The sequence below is a fragment of the Kogia breviceps genome, chromosome 9 (assembly GCF_026419965.1).
Source record: "Kogia breviceps isolate mKogBre1 chromosome 9, mKogBre1 haplotype 1, whole genome shotgun sequence".
In the NCBI taxonomy this organism is placed as follows: Eukaryota; Metazoa; Chordata; class Mammalia; order Artiodactyla; family Physeteridae; genus Kogia; species Kogia breviceps.
Window position 1 is genome coordinate 13,598,094 of NC_081318.1, and position 24,381 is coordinate 13,622,474.

Here is a 24,381-nt window from a genome sequence, read left to right on the forward strand (position 1 = left end):
TAATACTTATAAGGAAGGTGTACCACTGGCCTTATTTCACCAGTGAGGAGACTTAGGCAGGAACTTGCCCAATGTCACCTGGCTACTACGTTCAGGCGCTAAAGTCCGCTCATGATTCCTATGTAACCTGGCTGTTTGAGTAGCACGGGTCCAGCAAAATCAAAATCACTAATAAATATTTTGTGAGGGAAGGGGTAAATGGATTGCCCTGTGCTGATCTTTTCTCCCAGAGAAAGGGATGACTCTTTGTTTATTTTGTTTCCCTATAATACAAAACATCATTATTCCTATTGGTATGGATGGTGAGACAAGGCATAGTAATTTTTCTAACAACAGAGAATTCTTTCATCCATTGTCCAAATATTATTGAGCACCTATTATATGCCAGACACCATACTAGGGACTTGGGATACAGCTGAACAAAATAGGTAAAGATTCCTGCCCTCAGGGAACTTATATTCTAGCTAGGAGAGATAGACAATTAAAAAAATAAATAACAAGAAATTCTATAGTAAATCAGAAGGTAAATACTATGCAATAAAGAAAAATAGAGCAGGGACTTCCCTGGTGATCCAGTGGTTAAGACTCCAGCTTCCATTGCAGGGGCATGGGTTCGATCCCTGGTCTGGGAACTAAGATCCTGCATGCCAAAAAAAAAAAAAAGAAAGAAAAAGAAAAATGGAGCAGAGTAAGGGGATTAGGAGTGTAGGAGGGTGGGGTGAGGTGCTGAGAAAACATGTTGCAATATTTTAAAAGGCAGTCAGAGGAGAAATTGAGATTTGAGAATTTCTTTTTAAAAATTGTTTTAATTTATTTTTAAAAATTTTATTTATTTAATTTATTTATTTTTGGCTGTGTTGGGTCTTCGTTGCTGCGCGTGGGCTTCCTCTAGTTGCGGTGAGCGGGGGCTACTCTTCGTTGCGGTGCGCGGGCTTCTCATTGCGGTGGCTTCTCTTGTTGTGGAGCGCGGGCTCTAGGCACGCGGGCTCAGTAGTTGTGGCGCACGGGCTCAGTAGTTGTGGCTCGCGAGCTTAGTTGCTCCGTGGCATGTGGGATCTTCCCGGACCAGGGCTCGAACCCGTGTCCCCTGCATTGGCAGGCGGATTCTTAACCGCTGTGCCACCAGGGAAGCCCTTAATTAATTTTTTATTGGAGTATAGTTGATTTGCAATGTTGTTTTAGTTTCTGCTGTACAGCAAAGTGAATCAGTTATACATATACATATGGTAAATGGAATATTGCCTGCCATTATCAGTAAACAAAGGATGTCACAGTCATCAGCAATTGCAGCTCACTAGGCTACGCTGGTGAGCCCTGAGGGGACTCAGGGCATGAAAACACAGGATACTGGCCCCAGACAGCTGAGGTGCATACCAAAGGAACGATTTCAGTGAGCCCAACTCTTGCATCTTCCCATGCATAGAAAAATGTTAAATTCCTTAACTTGAGATATCTAGTTTTCTTTTATTAACAGTAATCTTTTGTTGCTACTACCTGCCCTTTGTTACAAAACTATATATACTAGCTCCCCTTCCCTCTCCTCTCCTCGGAGCAATTTTCTCAGGGTTACTTGAGACGCTGACTGCCGGGCTTGAAGTCCTAAAAACTCCAGCTGAATAAAACGTAACTCTCAACTTTTAGGTTGTGAATAGTTTTTTAGTCGACACATATATCTACTCTTTTTAGGAGTCTTTTCTCATATAGGTCATTACAGAGTTTTGAGTAGAGTTCCCTGTGCTATACAGTAGGTCCTTATTATATATAGTAGTGTGTATATGTCAATCCCAATCTCCCAATTTATCACCCCCAGCCCCGAGATTTGAGAATTTCTGGTTGAGTTTTGGCAAGAGCTTGGAGGAGGTAGCCAAGGAAATGCCTAGATGATGAGGTTGTGAGAGTGTGACTTGCGTGTTTGGGTCAGCGTGCAACCAAGTACAAATCCTTTCCCTGCCCCTAGTTTCTAGTTTCTAAGCTTCATTCAGCCTCCTTGATATTCCCTGAGTTCCAAAGGGTGGATTCAAACAGTTGCTAATCAGGGAAGGGAGGGAACACAGAAACAAAGAAGGAGCAGTCAAGAAACAATAGTGAAGCCTCGGGGCAGGGTCCTGGTTCTTCCTCAAGGAATGTACATAACAATATCTTTGAGTTCTTCTGCGGGGACTAAGGTCCACACCCAGGTGGAGGATGGTAACTTCCGGCTGAACATTCCTGGAGCCCCACCTTGTTACCTCACCACCAACCAGTCAGAAAAAATCATACACCTTGCAGCCCTCACCCCAAATTTTGCCTATAAAAACTTCTCCTTGAAAACCATCGAGGAGTTGGGGTTGTTTTTTGAGCATGAGCCACCTGTTCCCCTTGGTTGGCCCTGCAATAAACCTCTCTCTGCACCAAACTCTGATGTTTAGGTCTGTTTGGCCTCACTGTGCCTCAGGCACACAAACTTGCATTTGGTAACAAGCTTGAGGTCAGAGTTCCTGGAGAAGCGGAAAAAGGGGCAGAAGAGAAATGAGGTCTGCAGATGGGGCCTAGTAAAGCCTTACCCTGATTGAAACCCTCCTTGGAGGACTTGGAGCAGAGAAAGTCACTTTGGCTGCAGGGTTGAACAGGAAGATCTAAAATTCAGAGCTCAGCTTGGCTGGGCACATGGGGTCTCGGGGACAGCTCTGGGTCCCATTCTCAATCCATCTTTTTTTTTTTTTTTTTTTTTTTTTTTTTTTTTTTGTGGTACGCGGGCCTCTCACTGTTGTGGCCTCTCCCGTTGCGGGGCACAGGCTCCGGACGCGCAGGCTCAGCGGCCATGGCTCACGGGCCCAGCCGCTCCGCGGCATGTGGGATCTTCCCGGACCGGGGCACGAACCCGTATCCCCTGCATCGGCAGGCGGATTCTCAACCACTGCGCCACCAGGGAAGCCCCTCAATCCATCTTAAAGTTGAGGCCCAGGGCCTTTCCAGGTGTATCTCTGTGACTCAGATCTTTTACCATGTCATGTGACTGCACTGAGGGCCCTGAGCTGAGCATCACTGCTTCCAGGTGAGGGCAGCAGTGAGGAGACAAAAAGAATCCATACTTTATAAGAGGATTTTTCTAAAATAGAAGAATTGTTTTAAATGACCCTTTTTCTTAACATAAAAAAGTTTCAGTACTTCCTTTCCTACTCCCACGTTTTAAAAACACAATTTATCAACTTGACTGTGTTAAAAAGGAGACAGAAGGCCCAAAATGGAGTCACTTATGCTAAACCGCACATCTCTAAACCAAGACTTAATACCTAACCTAATTGTTGTCTCAACCCCCCCAGGAATGTAACCTTTAACCAGTCAACCTGGAATTACCGGGTCAGCACTCGGTCAGCACTAGGTGAGGTGAGAGGCACTAGGTCAGCACTAGGTCAGCACTAGGTGAGGTGATAGGACCGGTAGGCCCCTTTTGTTCCTTTTGGGAGAACAATGCTTTCTTTGCTAATAAGTTCCTTTTTCTGCCCCCTTTCAGCCTTTAAAAACCTTTCCTTTTCTACAGCTCAGTGCAACTCCTTTCTAGATGCCCAATTCATGAATTGTTCAGTAAAGCCAATTAGATCATAAAATTGACTTGGTTGAAATTCTGTTATTTAACAACAACAGATAAACCCTAACAGAAAAAGACTACCAGGAACACATCTGTAGTCCAACAAAGATTTATTAACTTGCGCAGCAGGGGAGGCCACTCAGGAGCGGAATGCGGGCATCTTGGAAAGGGGAATAGGGAGGGGCTTCTCACAGGTTTGAAGCTCTTTTTGGGTAACAACACAGCAGAAGAGGAGACCAGCTCTGGTTTGGGGTGCTGTCGTGAGGTGGGGCAGTTTAGAAACTGGGTGTCTCATAAATCTTTGGGAGGTCAGAGGGAGAAATGAAGTGGGGCTGAGGAAGTCATTAGCAAAAAGCTGTAATTACTCAAAAGAGGATTGTTAGTCATTTCGCAGTTATGGTGTGGCCTTGGGTGAAACACTGTTTTCTGTTGGCTTTGCCACTGTCCTTGTTTGTGTCTGTTGGGAACATTGTGGTCTGATTATCAGTGGGGTAGATTTGCACTTTCTCAAGGTAGAGAGACTATAGAAAAGCAAATTTAAGGGTTCATGAAAAACTGCTCAGGATTTAATATGCAGCATCTGTGTGGACCATGGGCTTTAATCAGAAAGTAGGATTAAATACTTTTTAATGTTCCTAGTCTTAGGAATAACTCTTAGAAGCTGGGATATTTCAGACAGCTTTCGTTATTCAATATCTATTAAGTTAAAACTGTAGTGTGAAGCACAGTGGACTCTCATTTAATTTTCATAATCGTCTCTGGGGTAGGGCCAGTTATTATTTTAAAATTATTATTATTTATTATCTTACAGATGGAAAGCAGGAGCACTAAGAGGTAAGTTAGCTTACTCAAATACACACTGCTAGGGATGGGAGAAGCCTGGAGGTAACCGAGACAAGCTGACTGCAGAGCATTTGCTTAGCTATTCTCTTGGGTTGAGAGATCCCACCTCTGATGGGAAGAATAAGGGAGAACATTTATTAAGTGTTTAGTCTGGCCAGGCACTAAGCTCAGTGATTGCCACACATATATAATCCTCACCACAACCCTATGTGGTAGGGCCTACTCTCACCCCCATTTGAGAGATCAGGAGACTGTGGCTAGAGAGAATGGGTAACCAGCTCAAGTTCGTACAGCTAGTAATTGGTAGAGCCAGGAAAGTCTGGATTCAAACCCAGGACCCCAATCCCACTCCGCCTCTCAACTGCATCAGCCTATGCTGGGACGCATTCCTCTAAGTCAGTGCCCTTGAAATGAGGACTTTGGTTCCCTGGATGTGGAGCCTGGGGGCAGTAGGTTGCGGGGGTGGGCCTCACCTGGGCTAGCCTGCCCTCGCTCCGCCCCTCGCAGGCGGAGCTGCCTCGCCCACCAATCAGAGGGCGCTGGGGGCGGGCTGGGGGCGCTCGGGCTCCGGCCCGCAGTTGGAGCGGCGAGAGCGCTCAGAGACGCGACGCGGGGCAGAGGGGAGCGAGCGGCCGGCTCCGTGTCCTCCCCCACCCCACCCATCGCCTCGCCGCCTTCTCCTCCCCGCAGCCGGACCGGAATTATGTGATCCCGGAAGTTCCGGCGCCATTGCTGTGTGGGATAAACAGTAATGGCGGAGGCTGCAGCTCCCGGAACAACAGCCACAACATCAGGAGCAGGAGCGGCAGCGGCGGCGGTGGCAGCGGCCTCCCCCACCCCTACCCCCACAGTCACCTCCCCGTCCCTGGGGGCGGGGGGCGGGGGAGGCGGCAGCGACGGCAGCGGCGGCGGCTGGACTAAACAGGTCACCTGCAGGTGAGACGCGGCGCGGCCGGCGCCGGGCGCGGGGAGGGGACCGCGACCCCAGAGGAAGGGGCGGGCGGCAGGCCGGAGGTGGGAGGGGAGCCGGCGTTTCGCAGCCGCCGGCGACGGTGCTGCTGCTGCCGCTGCTGCTGCCGCCGCCGCCGCCGGCGTTGCTGTCCCCGCGGCCGCCGCGGCCTCCCCACCCGCGCTGCGTCAACCCCCGCCGGCCGCCGGGGCTCGGGCGCGCGCGGCCTCGTTGCGGAGCCGCCGCACCGGTCGCGGTCTCCCCGCACCCGGCGGAGCGCGCAGCGCGCACGGGGAGAGGTAGGATGACTCCTCCCTCCTTTTTATTGTCGCCGGATCCCCCAGCCCCTGCCTCCAGTTCGCCGGTTCGAGAAGGAGATTGGCGGTGCCTCCTGGAGCCCGCCGCCTCCCCGCGACCCTGCCTGGCCGGGGAGCGCCGCCGCGGGCCCCGGCGAGGGGGCTTGGCTGCCGAACCCCGCCGCCGTGTCATCCGTTTGTAAAGTCTTCTCGGGTCTCTCGGCCCCCGCCCCACCTGGAGCAGGAGCTTTGGTTATTTCTTCTTTGTATGTTTATCGAGGTTGGCGGTTCTGAGCTTTGTCTTAGAACCGAGTGCCGGGCCGGGGTCGTCTCCTCCGCCTTAAATTTGACGAGCTGCCGTTCCCGTCCGCCGGCTAAAGGTTTCTCTTTTGAAATCCACGCATCTTACTTAAGGGAGTCAAGGAGCTCGTCGCTCCCGAAGGAGAGAGATTTTGTTTTGGTTTGCGATGTCGGATGAAAATATTTGGAAAAAAAATAAGTGATTAGTGGAGGACGGTTATACTGACGTGTGCACGCCTGTAAAAAATTATCGAGCTGTACGTTTAAGATTAGGGCATTTAATTGGATGTTGTACTAGGATTTTTAAAAAGTGATCAGTAAGCGCGTAGAGAAGCTTTTGTTTTTCAGTCAGTTGAAAAATTCAGTTGAAACGCCGGTTTTCACTTAGGTGGGGTAATTTATATGTAAATGCTTGAAAATATTCTTAATATACAGAACTCACTGCCCTGGTATTAACAGCGAGAGTGAAGCGTTCTCAGTGGTTAACATGATACGTTTAAGGCATGAATGATAAGTTTAATTAAGTTTATTTTCAATAACGAGATGTAGAAAGCATAAAAGCCGTTTTAGGTAGCTTCTTTTATCAGTCATCTGTAGATCCTTAGAATACTTATGCAGTATCCCAAAGAATGAGAATTTTAAAATTCCTATTCATGGAACCAGTTATTTGAGTTTGTTACTTCTCTTTACAATGTTACAGTTGATTTATATGTGCTGGTTGACTCTTTTAAAAATAAAGGGACTAGTGTAACCTTTACATTCTTGAATTTTCTAGCCATTCATCCTGCAGTTCCAATCTATCTATACACTGAGACTAATCTTCCTTTAATATGTGGGTTCTTTAAGAACTCTATTCAGTGCCTTGATTTTACACACTGACTCTGATCTCAATATAGTTTAGCCTTGAATACCCATCACTAACTTGACATTACTATATATTACTTGTTTCATTATTATCCTGTTGTGTCTGTATCTGAGCTCAACTCATTTCTGCCCAGAATGCGTTATCACTTCTGCACTTTACTTTCCCCTCTGTTAGTTACGCACTTTTCCCTAATCTGCTTCCCCTTTTCTACTTCCTCACCAGTGTCATCAGAATTCAGAACAGTTCACCAGACTAATCATTCCTTTTTGCCTACCTTTAGGATCTTTGAGTTTCTGAAATATCCCAGATCGATCCTGGACCAGTGGGAGTTCCTTGCACATATATATTTATATATTTAAAAAATTTACATACCTGAGTAATATTTCTAAGAAGCAATATGTATCAGATACAGGCTTAGATGTGCTATTGTTTTTGTTTTTCATATAAAGCTGTCTATAGCTTTTGCTTGAGACAGTTATCCAAAAAAGCACAGGCTAGTTGATAAGTCTTGGGTTTTAATATTTGATATTGTTTTCAGTTGTTCTGAGTACTAACACGATCTCCTGTTTAAAAAAAAAAATCTTTCTCCCTTTTGAATAGGGGAATACCAAATACGATATCTTCATTTATTTATTGTAAGCGTTGAGCTTTCTGAGAGCAGGGGCCCTGTTTTGTTTATCATTGTATCTGAAGGGCTTTACTCAGTGCCTGGTATACTCAGTAAATGCTTAAATTGATCTTGATAAATCCACACCTAAAATTACCCACTTTGATATGTGCTTGTAAGATTCCTCTGCTTTCGTTAAGAAGACGACGACCCTTGTAAATCAGCAAAGACAAAGGACTTAATAGAACATGTGTATATCTTTATGGGAGTACCTCATTCAGTTATTCAGTAAATAAGCATTAGTACTTACAACGAGAGACAGAGAGCTAGATGTTGAAGGAGATGCAGAAATGCACTGTATTATAAATATTTTCGTTGTGTTTGATAGCAAAATCTCCTTTGAAGAGAATGCAAGATAGTGTTCTAGTTTGTGCCTCTTCCCCCCTTTATATCTAGGAATTTGACTAAGGCTGTTTTCTTCACCAAGGGTATAATCTTCTTAGCTGTTTGGGTGTTGGAAATTTGTTTTTGGTTGCTCAGAATCCTCTGTATTTTCTTGTTAGTATTGTCTAAATATTTCTCTTGAAATTCTGTGTCATTGTGTTTATCTTCGCGGCCCTGAAGGAAAACCTAGGTATACTTTTCTCAAGGAACTGTGTTATGCTGCCCCCACCAGGCCATTTCGATATCTTTTATTAGAATTTAGTGCTGTGAACTAGAAATGCTATTGCTTCTAGTTTTCTTGAGTGTTGGGGGTTAAAACACCAAAGTTGTAACTTGCAAGTTGTAATTTTGAATTTAGGCACTGTTTTATCAGAGTGCTTCTACAATGGTAGACGAGTGTATTGAAGTAATACACAAAAACCAAGTGTTTTTTCATTTTGATTTTTCAAAAACTTTAAGTGTAGCTTAAAAAATGAAGGGAATTTTCCCGGAAAGTCTTTATCCAAGTGCTGTGATATCCATAGTAAAATTTATTGCTTGCAGACTTTAGTGTTTTTTGAAGGGATGGCATTGAAAAAGTTATTCAGCCCAGGGAAAGAGAAATTAATTTGCTATGGGCACTGTGATTCCCCATGACACCTAGCTGTCTTCTACAGTTTTTACTGAACACATATCTAAGTATTATGAGTACAGGTACTATAGAAGATAAAAAGCAGAATAAACTATGGTTCTTAAACACCAGGAATTTACAATCTAGTGAGATATAGGGTACTTTTACTTATTAAGAATTAAGTAACAGTAAACAATGTCACAGCAGGTTAAGTGATTAAGTGCCAAATTAGTTAATATTGTGTAATTTCTGTAAATCCCCAGACAGGTTGTAATGATGCCTAGAAGTACTCTGAGGGTCTTGTGTGGTTCTCTTACACCCTCACAAGCTACTGTTGGGGTTTCTTATATATATCTTGGTAACCATGCTTAATGTTTCCAAGAGGTACAACAGTCAGGGATTCTAGTCAGTTGTATTTGTCTTTATTACTGGACAATGTCTGATTGGAGTCAGAATCTTCAAGGTGGAAGGAACCATAGAAATCATATGGCCCAGCCTTTAACTGAAGGCAAGCTCAGCCTGGACACTGGCATTAAGGTGAATTTGGATGATGGCTTTTTGGTGGTGGCATTTAAAAAAGAAAAAAAAAAATGGGGAGAAATTCTTGGGAGAGTTGCCTTTTTTCCCCTTTAGGTTATAACTTACACTATCATGTCATAATCTCTTAGACTTTGACATGGGTTGGCAAGAAGGGATTTCACTGTGAGGACTGTTTATAATTATACCAACAGTGTTAATATCACTGAGAGACAAAAGGCAAGTAAAACAAACCAGAAACCCAGACCGTATGTACCAAACAACCATGTAAAATAATGCTTAGTATTTGGCAGTAACTAATTAGGGCTTGTATTCTAGTGTTTCTGTTGATTCTGCAGTATCAGGTGATTTTGTGTCTGCTTGAATTCCTTTGGTGATGCTGGTTCTGGACCTCAGGAACTTGTTTCATTGCTGGACAGTTCTAGTTCTCAGTCCTTACGCTGAGCCAGGTTTATGATGTAGCTTCCCAAATGTATTGACTTTGCCAGGAATAGTGCTGGGAAAGGCTATTCCTTTGTCTTCTGGCCGAACTACTCCGGTTACTTAAAATCTTCTTATGGCATGACATCTAGGTCTCTTGCTTTTCTTATCCGATTCGTTAGTGTGTACCTCTTGCAGTGTGTGGTTGGAAACAAATGTAGTCAAGGCAGAGAAGAGATGTGGAAGGGGAGATGGGGAAATGAACTCGACTGCCAGCAAAGATGCTGTGCAGCTGCTACTGCACACATGGTGGGGGTTTTTTTTGTTTTTTTTTTAAGTTCTTAAATCTGAAAGAGTGGTGAAACTAAGACAAAATAGCTTTACTGAGGGTCACAAAGCTGGAATTTAAACAGTCTTCCTAATTCTTAAACTGTGCTTTTTATTACTACTTGGATCCAAACAGTTGACTACTGATGCAGCCTGATTGTATTAACTGTTCTGAGAGCTGCATCCACTGCTGCCTCTTGAAACTTGGAATCAACGGAAGTCCCTAGACATAAATGTAATCAGCTGGCCCAGACACGTCACCTGGAAGAAGGCAATTTAATGTAGTGTTTTAAAAATTAAATTTAATTCTGACATGTCCCTGTTTCAGATCTTTCAGTGGTTTCCTAGTGCTTTGAGATAACTTGACTTAAAAGGCCCTGCAGAATCCGTTCCCTAGCTCTCCAGCCTATCGTCCCCTCTGTTCTCTCCATTCTTGGTCATTGCTGTATTATGCTCTTGGTCAAAAGATGCCAACAGGCCATGCTACACTGTCTTAGGCCAGTGACTCTGAGTTTTACTGTTTCATTTTGGATTCTTGGGAACAGTTTTTACTATCATGGATGTCAAAAAGTAATAGTGGCGTGAGGTGTTGCAAAAGTGTTAAGGAAGAGCATCCTGCTGAACATTTAAATGCAACTGGTTTGAACTCCTTGGAGCAACTGGTTTGAGATCTCTGGGGGTAGGTATTTTATCAAGCCTGAAAACTGTATCAGTATGTGCATCTCTGACTTCACACTGACCCCAAAGAATATTGAAGGTATAGGCAGCTTTGTCTTGTGTTGAGAATTGTGAAAGTTCCCACTGGGGATGGGACAGTAAGCAACTGTATTCAAACAGTGAGACTTTTTCAAATGAATAACCAATTACCAACTGTGTATACTTTTTTTTGCCATACGCGGGCCTCTCCCGTTGAGGAGCACAGCGCAGGCTCAGCGGCCATGGCTCACGGGCCCAGCCGCTCTGCGGCACGTGGGATCTTCCCAGACCGGGGCACGAACCCGCGTCCCCTGCATCAGCAGGCGGGCTCTCAACCACTGCGCCACCAGGGAAGCCCTGTGAATACTTTTACAGATACTTTGAAGCATGATTATACTAGTGGTGATTACAGTGAAATTATTGACTTGCTGGGTTGTTGGGTTTTTTTTTTAAGTGTTAATCTCTTCATTTATGCAGTCAAAAAGTACCTATTGCACAGTGGTTTAGCTCAAATTTGTGTTATGTGGTGCTCAGATTGCTTCAAAGCTTGCAGAAAGTTGCCCTGTAGTTGAGCAAAAGTTCAGACCTAGTTAGATTAAGTTAATTAAACCTGATAACAGTTGGAATTAGGTTAATTATAGTTAGAATTTGACTTCCTACTACTATATTCTTATGCTTTGTTACGGACTGAAACCCTAGGGCAGTTCAGGATCTTCTTGATAATTATAGCTGTTCCACCAAGATGTTATATTTTTTCTTTCTATGTCACATAGAAGGTATACATGCCAGTGATTTTTAAAAATATTTATTTATTTATTTTTGGCCGCGTTGGGTCCTCGCTGTTGCTGCTCGCGGGCTCTCAGGCCACTCCCCATTGCAGAGCGCTGGCCTCTCATTGTGGTGCCTTCTCTTGTTGCGGAGCGCGGGCTCCAGGAGCGTGGGCTTCAGTAGTTGTGGCATGCAGGCTCAGTAGTTGTGGCTTGCAGGGCTCCAGAGCACAGGCTCAGCAGTTGTGGCGCACAGGCCTAGTTGCTCCGTGGCACGTGGGATTCTCCGGGACCAGGGCTCGAACCCGTGTCCCCCACATTGGCAGGTGGATTCCCAACCCCATGCCAGTAATTTGAATAGAACCTTTCACATTTCAGTTTGGGGCAGCCTTCTTCAAGGCTCCTTTAGGTAAATATGAGTCTCTTTTCTGTATATACTTCAACCCAGTGGACAAGTGGAGTGTACTTACTGCTATTCTCCCTTCCATCTCTAGATAATTGACACACCCAGGAGATAGGGATAGGCACTTTTTCCTTACTCTGGATCAACTGTACTTAGATGCATATTGGGGGCAGTTATGGTCTGCCAACATGAAATCTTCATAACTCTGCTCAAGAGACCAAAGTCAGTGATGGAAGGGAGGATGCGAGGGGTGGTGGTAGTTCTACCCACTTTACAAGATCAGGATTATCTACAAAAAATAAAGACCTTATCACTTTCCTGATCCACCTAGTTCCTTACAGATTGCTGCTTGCCTCCCTCGCATTTCCAGTTTAGTTGGTCTGAGGTGAGGTCTCAAAAGTTACACTTGTAGCAAATTCCCAGGTCCTCTTAGAAACGGAGTCATCCTCTGATACTTGGTTTTTGGAAGCTGCTAGTTAGGTACACATGTTCTCCTTCAGAACAAGAGTCTGCTAAATAAATGAAGGACAGAAAGTGATTTCCCTTTGCCTCTACCTTTGCAACAAATTTTACTTGTATTTTCACATGTGGCTTTTAAAGAATTAAAATGGTTTCTCGAAGGATTGAAACATATACAGTAGTCTGACCCGTTCGGGTTTACGTTGTTTCTTGCTTATCTTTGATTTTTTTGCAGATAGAGCTGCCATTATGGCTGAAGTTAGTGGAAAACAAGAAGCTACCTCTGTAGGACTGTAAAATGAGAGCAGTAGTCAGACTTAACCTGCAGAGACAAGATTAATGATGACCTCAAAGTTTAAATTGGTGTCTGTATCTATAGGCAACCTTCCTGTGGTACCATCATGGATAATTTTATGGCCACGCGGTCTAGTTCTACTTTCTTTGTGTTCATTTCTCGTGTTTGTGTGGATAGACTATATAACAGTAGAATATAGTACTAGTATACGGTGCTCCTGTGTTATTAGAATATATTGGTCATGAATTCATTGAGTACTGACTTGTAAACCAACTTGTGGTTCTTTGTCTCACAGGTATTTCATGCATGGGGTTTGTAAGGAAGGCGATAACTGTCGATACTCACATGACCTCTCTGACAGTCCGTATGGTGTAGTGTGCAAGTATTTTCAGCGAGGGTACTGTATTTACGGAGACCGCTGCAGGTAAGAATTTGTTTCCAATTCAGTTTTGTTCAGGGGTGGATGGAGAGGTTGGCAGAAAAAAATGAGAGTAAAATACATAATTCCAACAACTTTGTAAATAATAGATTCAAAATAGTCCTTTTTTTTTTTTTTTTTTTTGGCCATGCCTCGCAGCTTGCAGGCTCTTAGTTCCCCGACCAGGAATTGAACCCGGGTCATGGCAGTGAAAGCGCCAAGTCCTAACCACTGGATCGCCAGGGAAGTCCCTAAAATAAGTACTTTAAAGAGTGCTCATTAGAAATCTTAGCACACTGACAGATCTTCTGCTTGGAGGGAATGTATTACATTTAAAAAATGAGTTTATAATACAGTCCTAAGTTTAAATAGTGCCTGAGGAGCAACTTCCGGCAAACCTAGGGATAGGTGTGGTGAAGGCATGTTTGTTAATGGCATTTCCTCTTAAAGACCAAGAATAAGGTTCATATTTGACCAGTTGGGACTAGTTTCAATTGTCCTCTATTAGTATGAATTATGGAGAGAAAATGGGATCATAGGCATTTGGAACAGTGTATTAGGTTACTAGTTAAGAGGGCTTGTCATTCCAACTAAACTTTCATAAACCACTTGAGCTCGGAAGACTAAATTTTAAGCCAAGATTTACAGAAAATGCTTCAGAACAGTCTCTAGTATCTATCTCAGAACGGTGGAAAACCAAGAGGGATTAGTTATTAAGTAATCTCTATCATCATTCATTGAATTGGTACCATAATCCTGTTAAATTGCAATTCAGCAGTAGTGGGTTCTGTGGGTTCTGCTAGCAATTGGGTAGAGCTTTTCTTCTCTTTTTCTTTTTGGCCGTACTGCGCAGCACATGGGATCTTAGTTCCCTGACCAGGGAACAAACCCGCACCCCCTGCAGTGGAAGCACCGAGTCCTAATCACTGGACCACCAGGGAAGTCCCAGTTAGAGCTTTTCTTTATCTTCTCAGTTTAGAAAATATCTAATAGATATTTTAGAAAATATCTATTAGTTATCTATTGATGTTATCTATTAATAACATCTATTGATGTTATTAGTTATCTATTGATATCTGTTCAAGTTACCCTGAAATTCAACAGCTTGAAAACAGTAAACATTTATTATCTCATCGTTTCTGGAGTGGCTTAGCTGGGTGGGTGCTTCTAGCTTAGAGACTCTCAAGAGATTTCAGCCAAGATTTCAGCCAGGGCTGCCATCATCTGAAGTCTCGAGTCTCGATGGGGGCCGGAGGACCACTTTTTTTTTTTTTTTGTGGTACGTGGGCCTCTCACTGCCGTGGCCTCTCCCGTTGCGGGGCACAGGCTCTGGACATGCAGGCTCGGCAGCCATGGCTCACGGGCCCAGCCGCTCCGCGGCACGTGGGATCCTCCCGGACCGGGGCACGAACCCGCGCTCCCTGCATCGGCAGGCAGACTCTCAACCGCTGCGCCACCAGGGAAGCCCCGGAGGACCACTTTGAAGGTGGCTCACTCACATATCTGTTGGTGGGAGGCCTTAGTTCCTCGCCTCATGGACATTTCCCTAGGGCTGCTTTAGTGTCCTCACACTAACTTGTCCCCAGAGTAAGTGATTCAAGAGAGACAGCAAGGACGAAGGCAAAATACCTTTTTATGATCTAGTCTCAGAAGTCACACACTGTCACTTCTACTATATTCTGTTTATTACAAGCGAGTCACTAAGTCCAGCCCACTTTCAAGGGGAAAGAAATTGGCCTCCACCTGTTGAAGGGGGGGGACTGTCAAAGAACTTTGAGCATATTTTATTTTATATCTTTTAAGGTTTTTAAAAAAATTTTTTTTTGGCTATGTTGGGTCTTCGTTGCTGTGCGGGCTTTCTCTAGTTGCAGTGAGCGGGGGCTACTCTTTGTTGCAGTACGCGGGCTTCTCATTGTGGTGGCTTCTCCTGTTGTGGAGCACGGGCTCTAGGCATGTGGACTTCAGTAGTTGTGGCATGACGGCTCAGTGGTCGTGGCTCGTGAGCTCTAGAGCACAGGCTCTGTAGTTGTGGCACAGAGGCTTAGTTGTTCCGCGGCATGTGGGATCTTCCCGGACCAGGGCTCTAACCCGTGTCCCCTGCATTGGCAGGCGCATTCTTAACCACTGCGCCACCAGGGAAGTCCCAGGCATATTTTAAATGATCACACTAGGTAAGATATTTTGATAGTATCATAGCCAATTTTAGCATCCTATTATCAGAAAAGAATTGTGTCAACTATTGGGTTCAAATGCTTAGAGTTGAAAAGACTAAGAAATTATTGACGGGTGGGATATTGATGTTAGGCTATCTCACATCTGTTTTACTTAGGAAATCTAGTAAGGGTAGAGAAGAAGGAAAAGATTCTTTCCATGTGACTGTAGGAAGGATCCCAGAAATGGAATGCATGGTATCTGAGTTTAGTGGTCATTTTGCCCTCTGCTGATTTTTTTCATTGCAATATTGCTAGAAAGAAAAAACTGATACAATGACACCCCTCAAAAAAAAACCCCAAACTAAAAAACCCAGATATGTCTTTTGTAGTCAGTCACAATATTGAAAAGGGCAATAGGTGTTAGAAATCCATCCTACTGTCTGCAAGATTTTTTTTTTTAATCTTTATTGAAGTATAATTGCTTCACAATACTGTGTTAGTTTCTGTTGCACAACAAAGAGAATCAGCCATATGTATACACATGTCCCCATATCCCCTCCCTCTTGAGCCTGCCTCCCACCCTCCCTATCCCACCCCTCCAGGTCATCGCAAAGCACCAAGTGGATCTCCCTGTGCTATGCAGCTGCTTCCCACCAGCCAACTATTTTACATTTGATAGTGTATATATGTTGATGCTACTCTCACTTTGCCCCGACCCCATCCATGTCCTCAAGTCCATTTTCTATGTCTACCTCTTTATTTCTTCTGCCCTGCAACTAGGTTCATCAGAACTTTTTTTTTTTTTTTTTTAGATTCCATATATATGCGTTAGCATATGGTATTTGTTTTTTCTCTTTCTGACTTACTTCACTCTGTATGACACATTCTAGGTCCATCCACCTCACTACAAATAACTCAATTTTGTTTCTTTTTATGGCTGAGTAATATTCCATTGTATATATGTGCCACATCTTTATCCATTCATCTTTTGGTGGACAGTTAGGTTGGTTACATGTCCTGGCTGTTTTAAATAGTGCTGCAGTGAACATTGTGGTGCATGTCTCTTTTTGAATTTTGGTTTTCTCAGGGTATATGCCCAGTAGTGGGATTGCTGGGTCATATGGTAGTTCCAGTTTTAGTTTTTTAAGGAACCTCCATACTGTTCTCTTTAGTGGTTGTATCAATTTACATTCCCACCAATAGTGCAGGAGGGCTCCCTTTTCACCACACCCTTTCCAGCATTTATTGTTTCTAGAGTTTTTGATAATGGCCATTCTGACCGTCGTGAGTTGATACCTCCTTGTAGTTTTGATTTGCAATTCTCTAATAATTAGTGATGTTGAGCATCTTTTCATGTGCCTCTTGGCCATCTGTATGTCTTCCTTGGTGAAATGTCTATTTAGGTCTTCCACCCATTTTTTAACTGGATTGTTTGTTTTTTTGATATTGAGCTGTTTGTATATTTTGGAGATTAATCCTTTGTCTGTTGTTTCATTTGCAAATATTTTCTCCCATTCTGAGAGTTGTCTTTTTGTCTTGTTTATGGTTTCCTTTGCTGTGCAAAGCTTTTGAGTTTAATTAAGTCCCATTTGTTTATTTTTGGTTTTATTTCCGGTACTCTAGGAGGTGGGTCAAAAAAGATCTTGCTGTGGTTTATGTCAGAGTGTTTTTCCTATGTTTTCCTCTAAGAGTTTTATAGTGTCTGGTCTTACATTAAGTCTTTAATCCATTTGGAGTTTATTTTTGTGTATGATGTTAGGTAGTGTTCTAATTTCATTCTTTCACATGTATCTGTCCAGTTTCCCCAGCACCACTTACTGAAGATGCCATCTTTTTCCATTGTATGTTCTTGCCTCCTTTGTTGTAAATTAGGTGCCCATGTGTGCATGGGTTTATCTCTGGGCATTCTATCTTGTACCATTGATCTATATTTCTGTTTTTATGCCAGTAATACTGTCTTGATTACTGTAGCTTCGTGGTATAGTTTGAAGTCGGGGAGCCTTATTCCTCCAGCTCCATTTTTCTTTTTCAAGATTGCTATGAAGCCGTCTGGCCCTGGACTTTTGTTTGTTAGAAGATATTAAATTACAGTTTCAATTTCATTTCTTGTGATAGATCTGTTTATCTTTTCTAATTCTTCTTGGTTCAGTCTTGGAAAATTGTACCTTCCCAAGAATTCATCCATTTCTTTGTGGTTGTCCTTTTTATTGGCATATAGTTGTTTGTAGTAGACTCTTATAATCCTTTGTACTTCTGCAGTGTCAGTGTGATTTCTCCTTTTTCATTTCTAATTTTATTGATTTGCATCCTCTCCCTTTTTTTCTTGATGATCTGGCTAAGGGTTTTCAATTTTGTTTATCTTTTCAAAGAACCAACTCCTAGTTTTATTGATCTTTGCTACTGTTTTCTTCATTTCTATTTCATTTATTTCTGCTCTGATTTTTATGATATCTTTCCTTCTACTGACTTTGGGTTTTCTATGTTCTTGTTTCTCTGCTTGTTTTAAGTGTAGGGTTAGATTGTTTATTTGAGATTTTTCTTGTTTCTTGAGGTGAGATTGAATTGCTATAAATTTCCCTCTTAGAACTGCTTTTGCTGTGTCCCATAGGTTTTGGGTCATGGTGTTTTCCTTGTCATTTGTTTCTATGTATTCTTTTATTTCTTCTTTGATTTCTTCAGTGATCTCTTGGTTATTTAGTAGCGCATTGTTTAACCTCCATGTATTTTTGCTTTTTACAGTTTTTTTTCCTGTAATTGATTTCCAGTCTCATAGCATTGTGGTCAGAAAAGATGCTTCATATGATTTCAGTTTTCTTAACTTTTCCGAGGCTTGATTTGTGACCCAATATGTGATCTATCTTGGAGAATGTTCCATGTGCACTTGAGAAGAAAGTATATTCTGCCACTTTTGGGTGGATAAATATCAATTAGATATGCCTGATCTGTTGTGTCATTTAAAGCTTGTGTTTCCTTATTTATTTTCTGTTTGGATAATCTGTCCATTGGTGTAAGTGGGGTGCTAAAGTCCCCTACTATTATTGTGTTACTGTTGATTTCTTCTTTCATGGTTGTTAGCATTTGCCTTATGTATTGAGGTGCTCCTATGTTGCGTGCATAAACATTTATAATTGTTACATCTTCTTGGATTGATCTTTGATCATTATGTGGTGTCCCTCCTTATCTCTTGTAACAGTCTTTATTTTAAAGTCTATTTTATCTGATACAAGTATTGCTACTCCAGCTTTCTTTTGATTTCCATTTGCATGGAATATCTTTTTCCATCCCTTCACTTTCAGTCTGAATGTGTCCCTAGGTCTGAAGTGGGTCTCTTGTAGACAGCATGTATATGGGTCTTGTTTTTGTATCCATTGAGCCAGTCTATGTTTTTTGGTTGGGGCATTTAATCCATTCACATTCAAGGTTATTATCGATATGTATGTTCCTATTACCATTTTCTTAATCATTTTGGGTTTGTTTTTATGAGTCTTTTTCTTCTCATGTTTCCTGCTTAGAGAAGTTTCTTTAGCATTTGTTGTAAAGCTGGTTTGGTGGTGCTGAATTCTTTTAGCTTTTGCTTGTCTGAAAAGCTTTTGACTTCTCCATCAAATCTGAATGAGATCCTTGCTGCTTAGAGTTATCTTGGTTGTAGGTTTTTCTCTTTCATCACTTTAAGTATATCCTGCCACTCCCATTTGGCCTGAAGAGTTTCCACTGAAAAATCAGCTAATAACTTTATGGGGATTCCTTTGTATGTTATTTTTTGTTTTCCCTTGCTGCTTTTAATATTTTTTTCTTTGAATTTAATTTTTGTTAGTTTGATTAATATGTGTCTTGGTGTGTTCTTCCTAGGATTTATCCTGTATGGGACTCTCTGTGCTTCCTGGACTTGGGTGATATTTCCTTTCTCATGTTAGGGAAGTTTTCAACTATAATCTCTTCAAATATTTTCTCAGACCCTTTCTCTTTCTCTTCTTCTTTTGGGACCCCTATAATTCGAATGTTGGTGTGTTTAGTGTTGTCCCAGAGGTCTCTGAGATTGTCTTCAATTCTTTTCATTCTTTTTTCTTAATTCTGCTCCTCAGAAGTTATTTCTATCATTTTGTCTTCCAGCTTACTTATTCGTTCTTCTGCCTCAGTTATCTGTTATTGATTCCTTTCACTGTGTTTTTCATTTCAGTTATTGTGTTGTTCATCTCTGTTTGTTCTTTAGTTCTTCTAGATCTTTGTTAAACATTTCTTGTATTTTCTCAATCCATGCCTCCATTCTATTTCTGAGATTCTGGATCATCTTTATTGTCATTACTGTGAATTCTTTTTCAGGTAGATTGCCTATTTCCTCTTCATTTATTTGGTCTTGCAGGTTTTTACCTTGCTTCTTCATCTGTGATATTTTTTTTTGCCGTCTCTCTCTCTCTCTCTCTCTCTTTTTTTGAGGTTCTCTGTTAGTACAGTGGTTCAGACTTGGAATTCCCACCACAGGAGCTTTGGCCCAACTCCGGGCTCATGAAGCAAGGTGCCGCAAGCTGCCTGGGTTGGCAAAAAAAAAAAAAAAAGGAAAAAACCCAATAATATAGTAAAAAATAAAATTAGCCTAGGAAACTAACATATTTTAGGAAGAATATAAAAATAAAAACATAGATGATTCAACAACCAGAAGGTGCATCAGTACCACAATAGTTTAAAAAAAAAAAAAGGAGGAGGGAAATGAAAAAGTGTGTGTGGGGGGAGGACCTTGGCTGTGGAGAGTGGGGCCCAAGCAAGGGCAAGGTTTGTGCAGTGGGCGGGGCCAGTGCTCAGGACCCACAGTGCTGGAAAAGGCCTTGGGGACTGTGGGGGGTGGGGCTTAGGTTCAAGGAGCAGAGGTTGGTCTCAGAGGGCAAGGGACCTCACCTGGGAGCCCAGCAGGCTTCCTGGGCTTTAGTGGGCAGGGCAAACGCCCTCCTCTCCTCTCCTCTCCAGCTCCTTCTGGAGGTCCCCTCCCACCTGCCTCTCCTGATCTCCCCGGCCTCCCTCCTATGCCTCCAAGGACCCACGTGGCCTGGAGGGGGGTTTGGAGGACAGGGGGACCTCACTTGGGAGATCAGCAGGCTCCCTGTGCCCAAGTGTGCAAGGCAGTCACCCTCCGCTCCTCTCCAGCTCCTCCTGGATGGCTCCTCCCACCTGCCTCTCCTGATCTCCCCGCCCTCAGGGGCACCGATCCTGTCTGGCCTCCACTTCTCCCGCAGTCAGTCTCCCTATGTCCTACCAGTTCACTTTGGGGTTCCTCCTGTCTCCTTGGGTGTCAGAGTTCACCACCATCAGCCAGCAGGTACCCTAGTTGTGGGGAGACGCTAACTCTGCGTCTTCCCACACTGCCATCTTGACTCCACCTCTGCAGGATTTTTTGTTTTTTTAAGAAGATGTTGGGGGTAGGAGTTTATTAATTTATTAATTTATTTTTGCTGTGTTGGGCCTTCGTTTCTGTGCAAGGGCTTTCTCTAGTTGTGGCAAGCGAGGGCCACTCTTCATCACGGTGCACGGGCCTCACTGTCGCGGCCTCTCTTGTTGCGGAGCGCAGGCTCAGTAGTTGTGGCTCACGGGCCTAGTTGCTCCGTGGCATGTGGGATCCTCCCAGACTGGGGCTCGAACCCGTGTCCCCTGCATCATCAGCAGGCAGATTCTCAACCACTGTGCCACCAGGGAAGCCCCCCTCTGCAGAATTTTGAAACCAACTTAATTCCTTGACTAGGCAGTCAGTTGAGAATCCTTGTAAACTATAGGGAGAGAGGAATTGAACGTAAGCGAGAGTGGACACGGGGCTCTAAGGTGCCCAGCAGAGAGACGTGGAGAATAATATACTGTGTGATAGATTGTGGAAAATTATGGCTGTTAACAGATGAGCCTCTTATTTCAGAAGAGGTACTCATATGATTGGACCATAGAGGTGAAATGACTGGGAAATAAGGGGGTAAATTGAAGAAATCCGAGCTAAGGCCTTAATCCTGTATTCAGAGTGGGCCTCCTTGTGGGAGACCGAGGTTGAAGGCCAGGGAGTGAGGTAGGTGCCCTGTTTCAGTGAGGCTCTGATACTGAGGTGGATACAAGTCACCTAACAAACTGCTTTTTTCTTTTTAGTTTTCTCTTTAGTAAGGGTATACAGCTCCCTTTTTGGGGAATGATCCTGATTTGAGCTGGGTTTAGTGCTCTTAGGGTAAAGTGAAAGGAGTTAGGGAAACCTACATCCCAATAGTCTACCTGAAAGGAAAGTTTGGTGATAATTGTTTGGGACAGGCTGATATAGGTGATTATTAAAAGCTTGATTATAGACTAGCTAAGGAAGGAATCTCATGGAGTGGCTTGTTCCAAGACTGTTTCCTCATTAAAATTGTACTTGGGGGCTTAAGCCTACTTTTCACCCTTACTATGTAGAGATCTTTTTATACAACTTGGCCAATGCCCAGGGATTTTGAGTAATTTAACTCCTCATGAAGGGAATAGTTTATAATGAAAGATGATATCCTAGTTCCAACAGGTCAGAAGTGTTGCTGCATCTGTGTTGCATAATGGGGGTGCTGTTATTTAGTGATGCGGGTTCTTTGTTGCTCAGGACTGTTGCAGGAGATCTAGCATCCTTTGCCCCCCACTGAGTAAGTGCCATTAGAACTCCTAGTCATTGTTTCTGAACACCCACTTGGGAAAGGGACAGGACTGCCTTGGTTGACAACCATTGTTATGGTAGATCCTGTTTCCTTTGGAGTGACTGTGAGGCATGCGGGATCTTAGCTCCCTGACCAGGGATTGAACCCGTGCTCCCTGCGGTGGAAGCGTGGAGTGCTGACCACTGGACCGCCAGGGAAGTTCCCTTTGGAGGGTTTTTTTTTTTTTTTTTTTTTGCCCTATAGACCTACCAAATCCCATAAGTTAAAATCTTTAAAGGCAGATATCAAAGCTCAGAATGATTGGGGGTGGGGAGTTGCAAGCCAACTAGAGGGAGAAGTGTCCCTCTTTTGTGTAGCGGTAGAAGAAAAATGGATTAAACTTCCTTAGATAGAAACTATCAAAGTATTCTTTGCAAGATGTGAAAGAAAAACTCGTTATTAGTTCCAATGTTGCCTCAGTATTAACTTAGCACTTAACACTGTGGCTTAAAGGATCAGCAATTCTGTGTTAATTTTTTTTTTTTTTTTTTTTTTTTTTGTGTGTGTTAATTTTTTAAAGAATTAATAACTTTACAAAGCCACTGTCATGGACTGTGAATCCAATAGATGTGAGAATTCTCTTTAACAGGGCCTGACAGACTTTCAGTGTGGGGCCAGAGAATTAATATTTGGGGCTGAGCAGGCCATATGGTTTCTTGTAGCACAAAAACAGCCCTAGATAAATATGTAAGCTAATAGATGTGGCTGTGTTCCAATGAAACTTTATTTTGGGACACTGAAATTTTATTTAATTAGTTAATTAATTGAAACATTTCTGAGAGTTTATTTTACTTATTTTTTTAAATTTTATTTTTGGCCATGCTGTGTGGCATGCGGATCTAGTTCCCCGACCAGGGATCGAACCGAGGCCCCCTGCATTGGGAGTGCAGAGTCTTAACCACTGGATCCCCCAGGGAAGTCCTTGAAATTTTAATTTCAATTACTTTTCCTGTCATAAAAGGATCTTTTTTCCAACTATTAAAAAATGCCAAAACCATTCCAGCTCCCGTTGGGTTTGGCTTGAGGTCTGTAGGTGGCTGGTCCCTGTTCTACGAAGAGCTCCATGCTTCACTGAACCATTAGTTTTTAGTAAACTCCTTTCAGAATGGGAGTATTGCTTTTGCCTTTGTCTTTTGCTTTCTTGCTTTATTCTTTCTTCTATGTACTCTTCCTTTCCTAGTGCTTACTCACAAATTTTTACTTCAGAAGCGTAGTTTCTATAGATATATTCTGCAGTATTTACAGATGTGAACTTTCTTGCTAATATTCTATGCTTTCAAAAACTTTATTTATACCTTATTGATTCCTTGATAAATTTTCATTAAAACCAAAATGCACTCCTTTCAAAAACTTTGTAGTATTTGCAATTTGATAGATGGTGATAAGCATTCGAGTCCTATCTTTTAAGTAGTTTTTTGAGTCATTTACCCTGAAATTCTTGAAATGAATACGGCAAAGGAGAAAGAAAGAGAACTAAAATATGCATGTCATATCTATTTCTTAGACCCTTTATGTATCTTGACATTTAGTTTTATTTAATCCTTTAAAATTTTCCCAAAGCCCTGAAGGCTTTCTCTCTTGGTGAAGCTGGCATTTTAAATTCAAGCCTGTCTTAATTCTGAAACCCGGGTTCTTTTCTAACTTAAAGGCTGTGAAAGCAGTTAAAATGTGAGGATCTGGGGATAGATTTCTAAGGTTCCTTGAGGCTCTGAAACAAACTTCAGAACAGTGCTGTTTAATAGAACTTTGTGTGATAGTGTGAATGCCCAAAAAGGTGACCCCTAGCTACTTGTGACTACTTAGTGAACACTTGAAAACATAGCTAGTGCCAGGACCAAGGAACTGAGTTTTAAATGTTATTTAAGTATAAATAGCTAGATATGGCTGATGGCTGCTCTCTTGTACAGGGTGGCTTTGGAGTCACGTTAGACCTAGAGCACTACTTACACGTCATCTATAAAATGAAAGAATACTTTCTCATAGTTTTTTTTTTTTTTTTTGGCGATACGCGGGCCTCTCACTGCCGTGGCCTCTCCCATTGCGGAGCACAGGCTCCGGACGCACAGGCTCAGCGGCCATGGCTCACGGGCCCAGCCACTCCGCGGCATGTGGGATCCTCCCGGACCGGGGCACGAACCCGTGTCCCCTGCATCGGCAGGCGGACTCCCAACCACTGCGCCACCAGGGAAGCCCTTTCTCATAGTTTTTTGATGATGAAGTGAGGTGGTACAAGTGAAAGAGCATATTTCTGATCTTCAGCTGGCATAATTCCAGTCTGTGGGATAAATGCACTGGGTTTTGTAGCTGATATCAGGATACTCAAATTACTTGTACTGCAAAGCAGAGTAGGTTACCTAATGCTTAGGAGTAGGAATAGGAAGATTTGAGATAATATAAGGATAAAGACCAGCTCAGCAAATGTTTGCCATAAGCTAAAGGACAGTCTTTAGTTAAAGTTTTACCTCTTCTTTAGATGTGAACACAGACACCTGTAACATAGATGACCCATGGTTATTACTGCCCAGTTAACTAATTAATTGCAACAACTGCTAGATACATACTATATGTTATAACACAGTTTAGGTACTGCATTCATAATTAATTTATTGTGTCTGGGTGAATCTCTCAGCATAAAATGCTCAAAGAAAGAATTGTGAGGATTTTCTCAAGCAGCAAGGTGCTTCTTAAAGGAAATAAATAGTTTTTTCTGTATTGGAGGATAAGGTTCAATGATAATTTTACAGATG

At 42.8% G+C, this 24,381-nt stretch overlaps 1 protein-coding gene across 2 annotated transcripts in view; it reads left to right on the forward strand.

Moving 5' to 3' along the window:
• Positions 1-4,952: 4,952 nt before the first annotated feature.
• Positions 4,953-24,381, forward strand: part of MKRN1 (makorin ring finger protein 1) — a 28,356-nt gene continuing 8,927 nt past the window's right edge. Inside the window, exons 1-2 of one of the 2 annotated variants that reach the window (XM_059074914.2) lie at positions 4,953-5,347; positions 12,682-12,810. In XM_059074914.2, coding sequence (XP_058930897.1) covers positions 5,163-5,347; positions 12,682-12,810 — 314 coding nt within the window. In that variant the 5' untranslated portion in view covers positions 4,953-5,162. The remainder of the gene's footprint in view (positions 5,348-12,681; positions 12,811-24,381) is intronic. The other variant, XM_059074916.2, reaches the window with a different exon arrangement.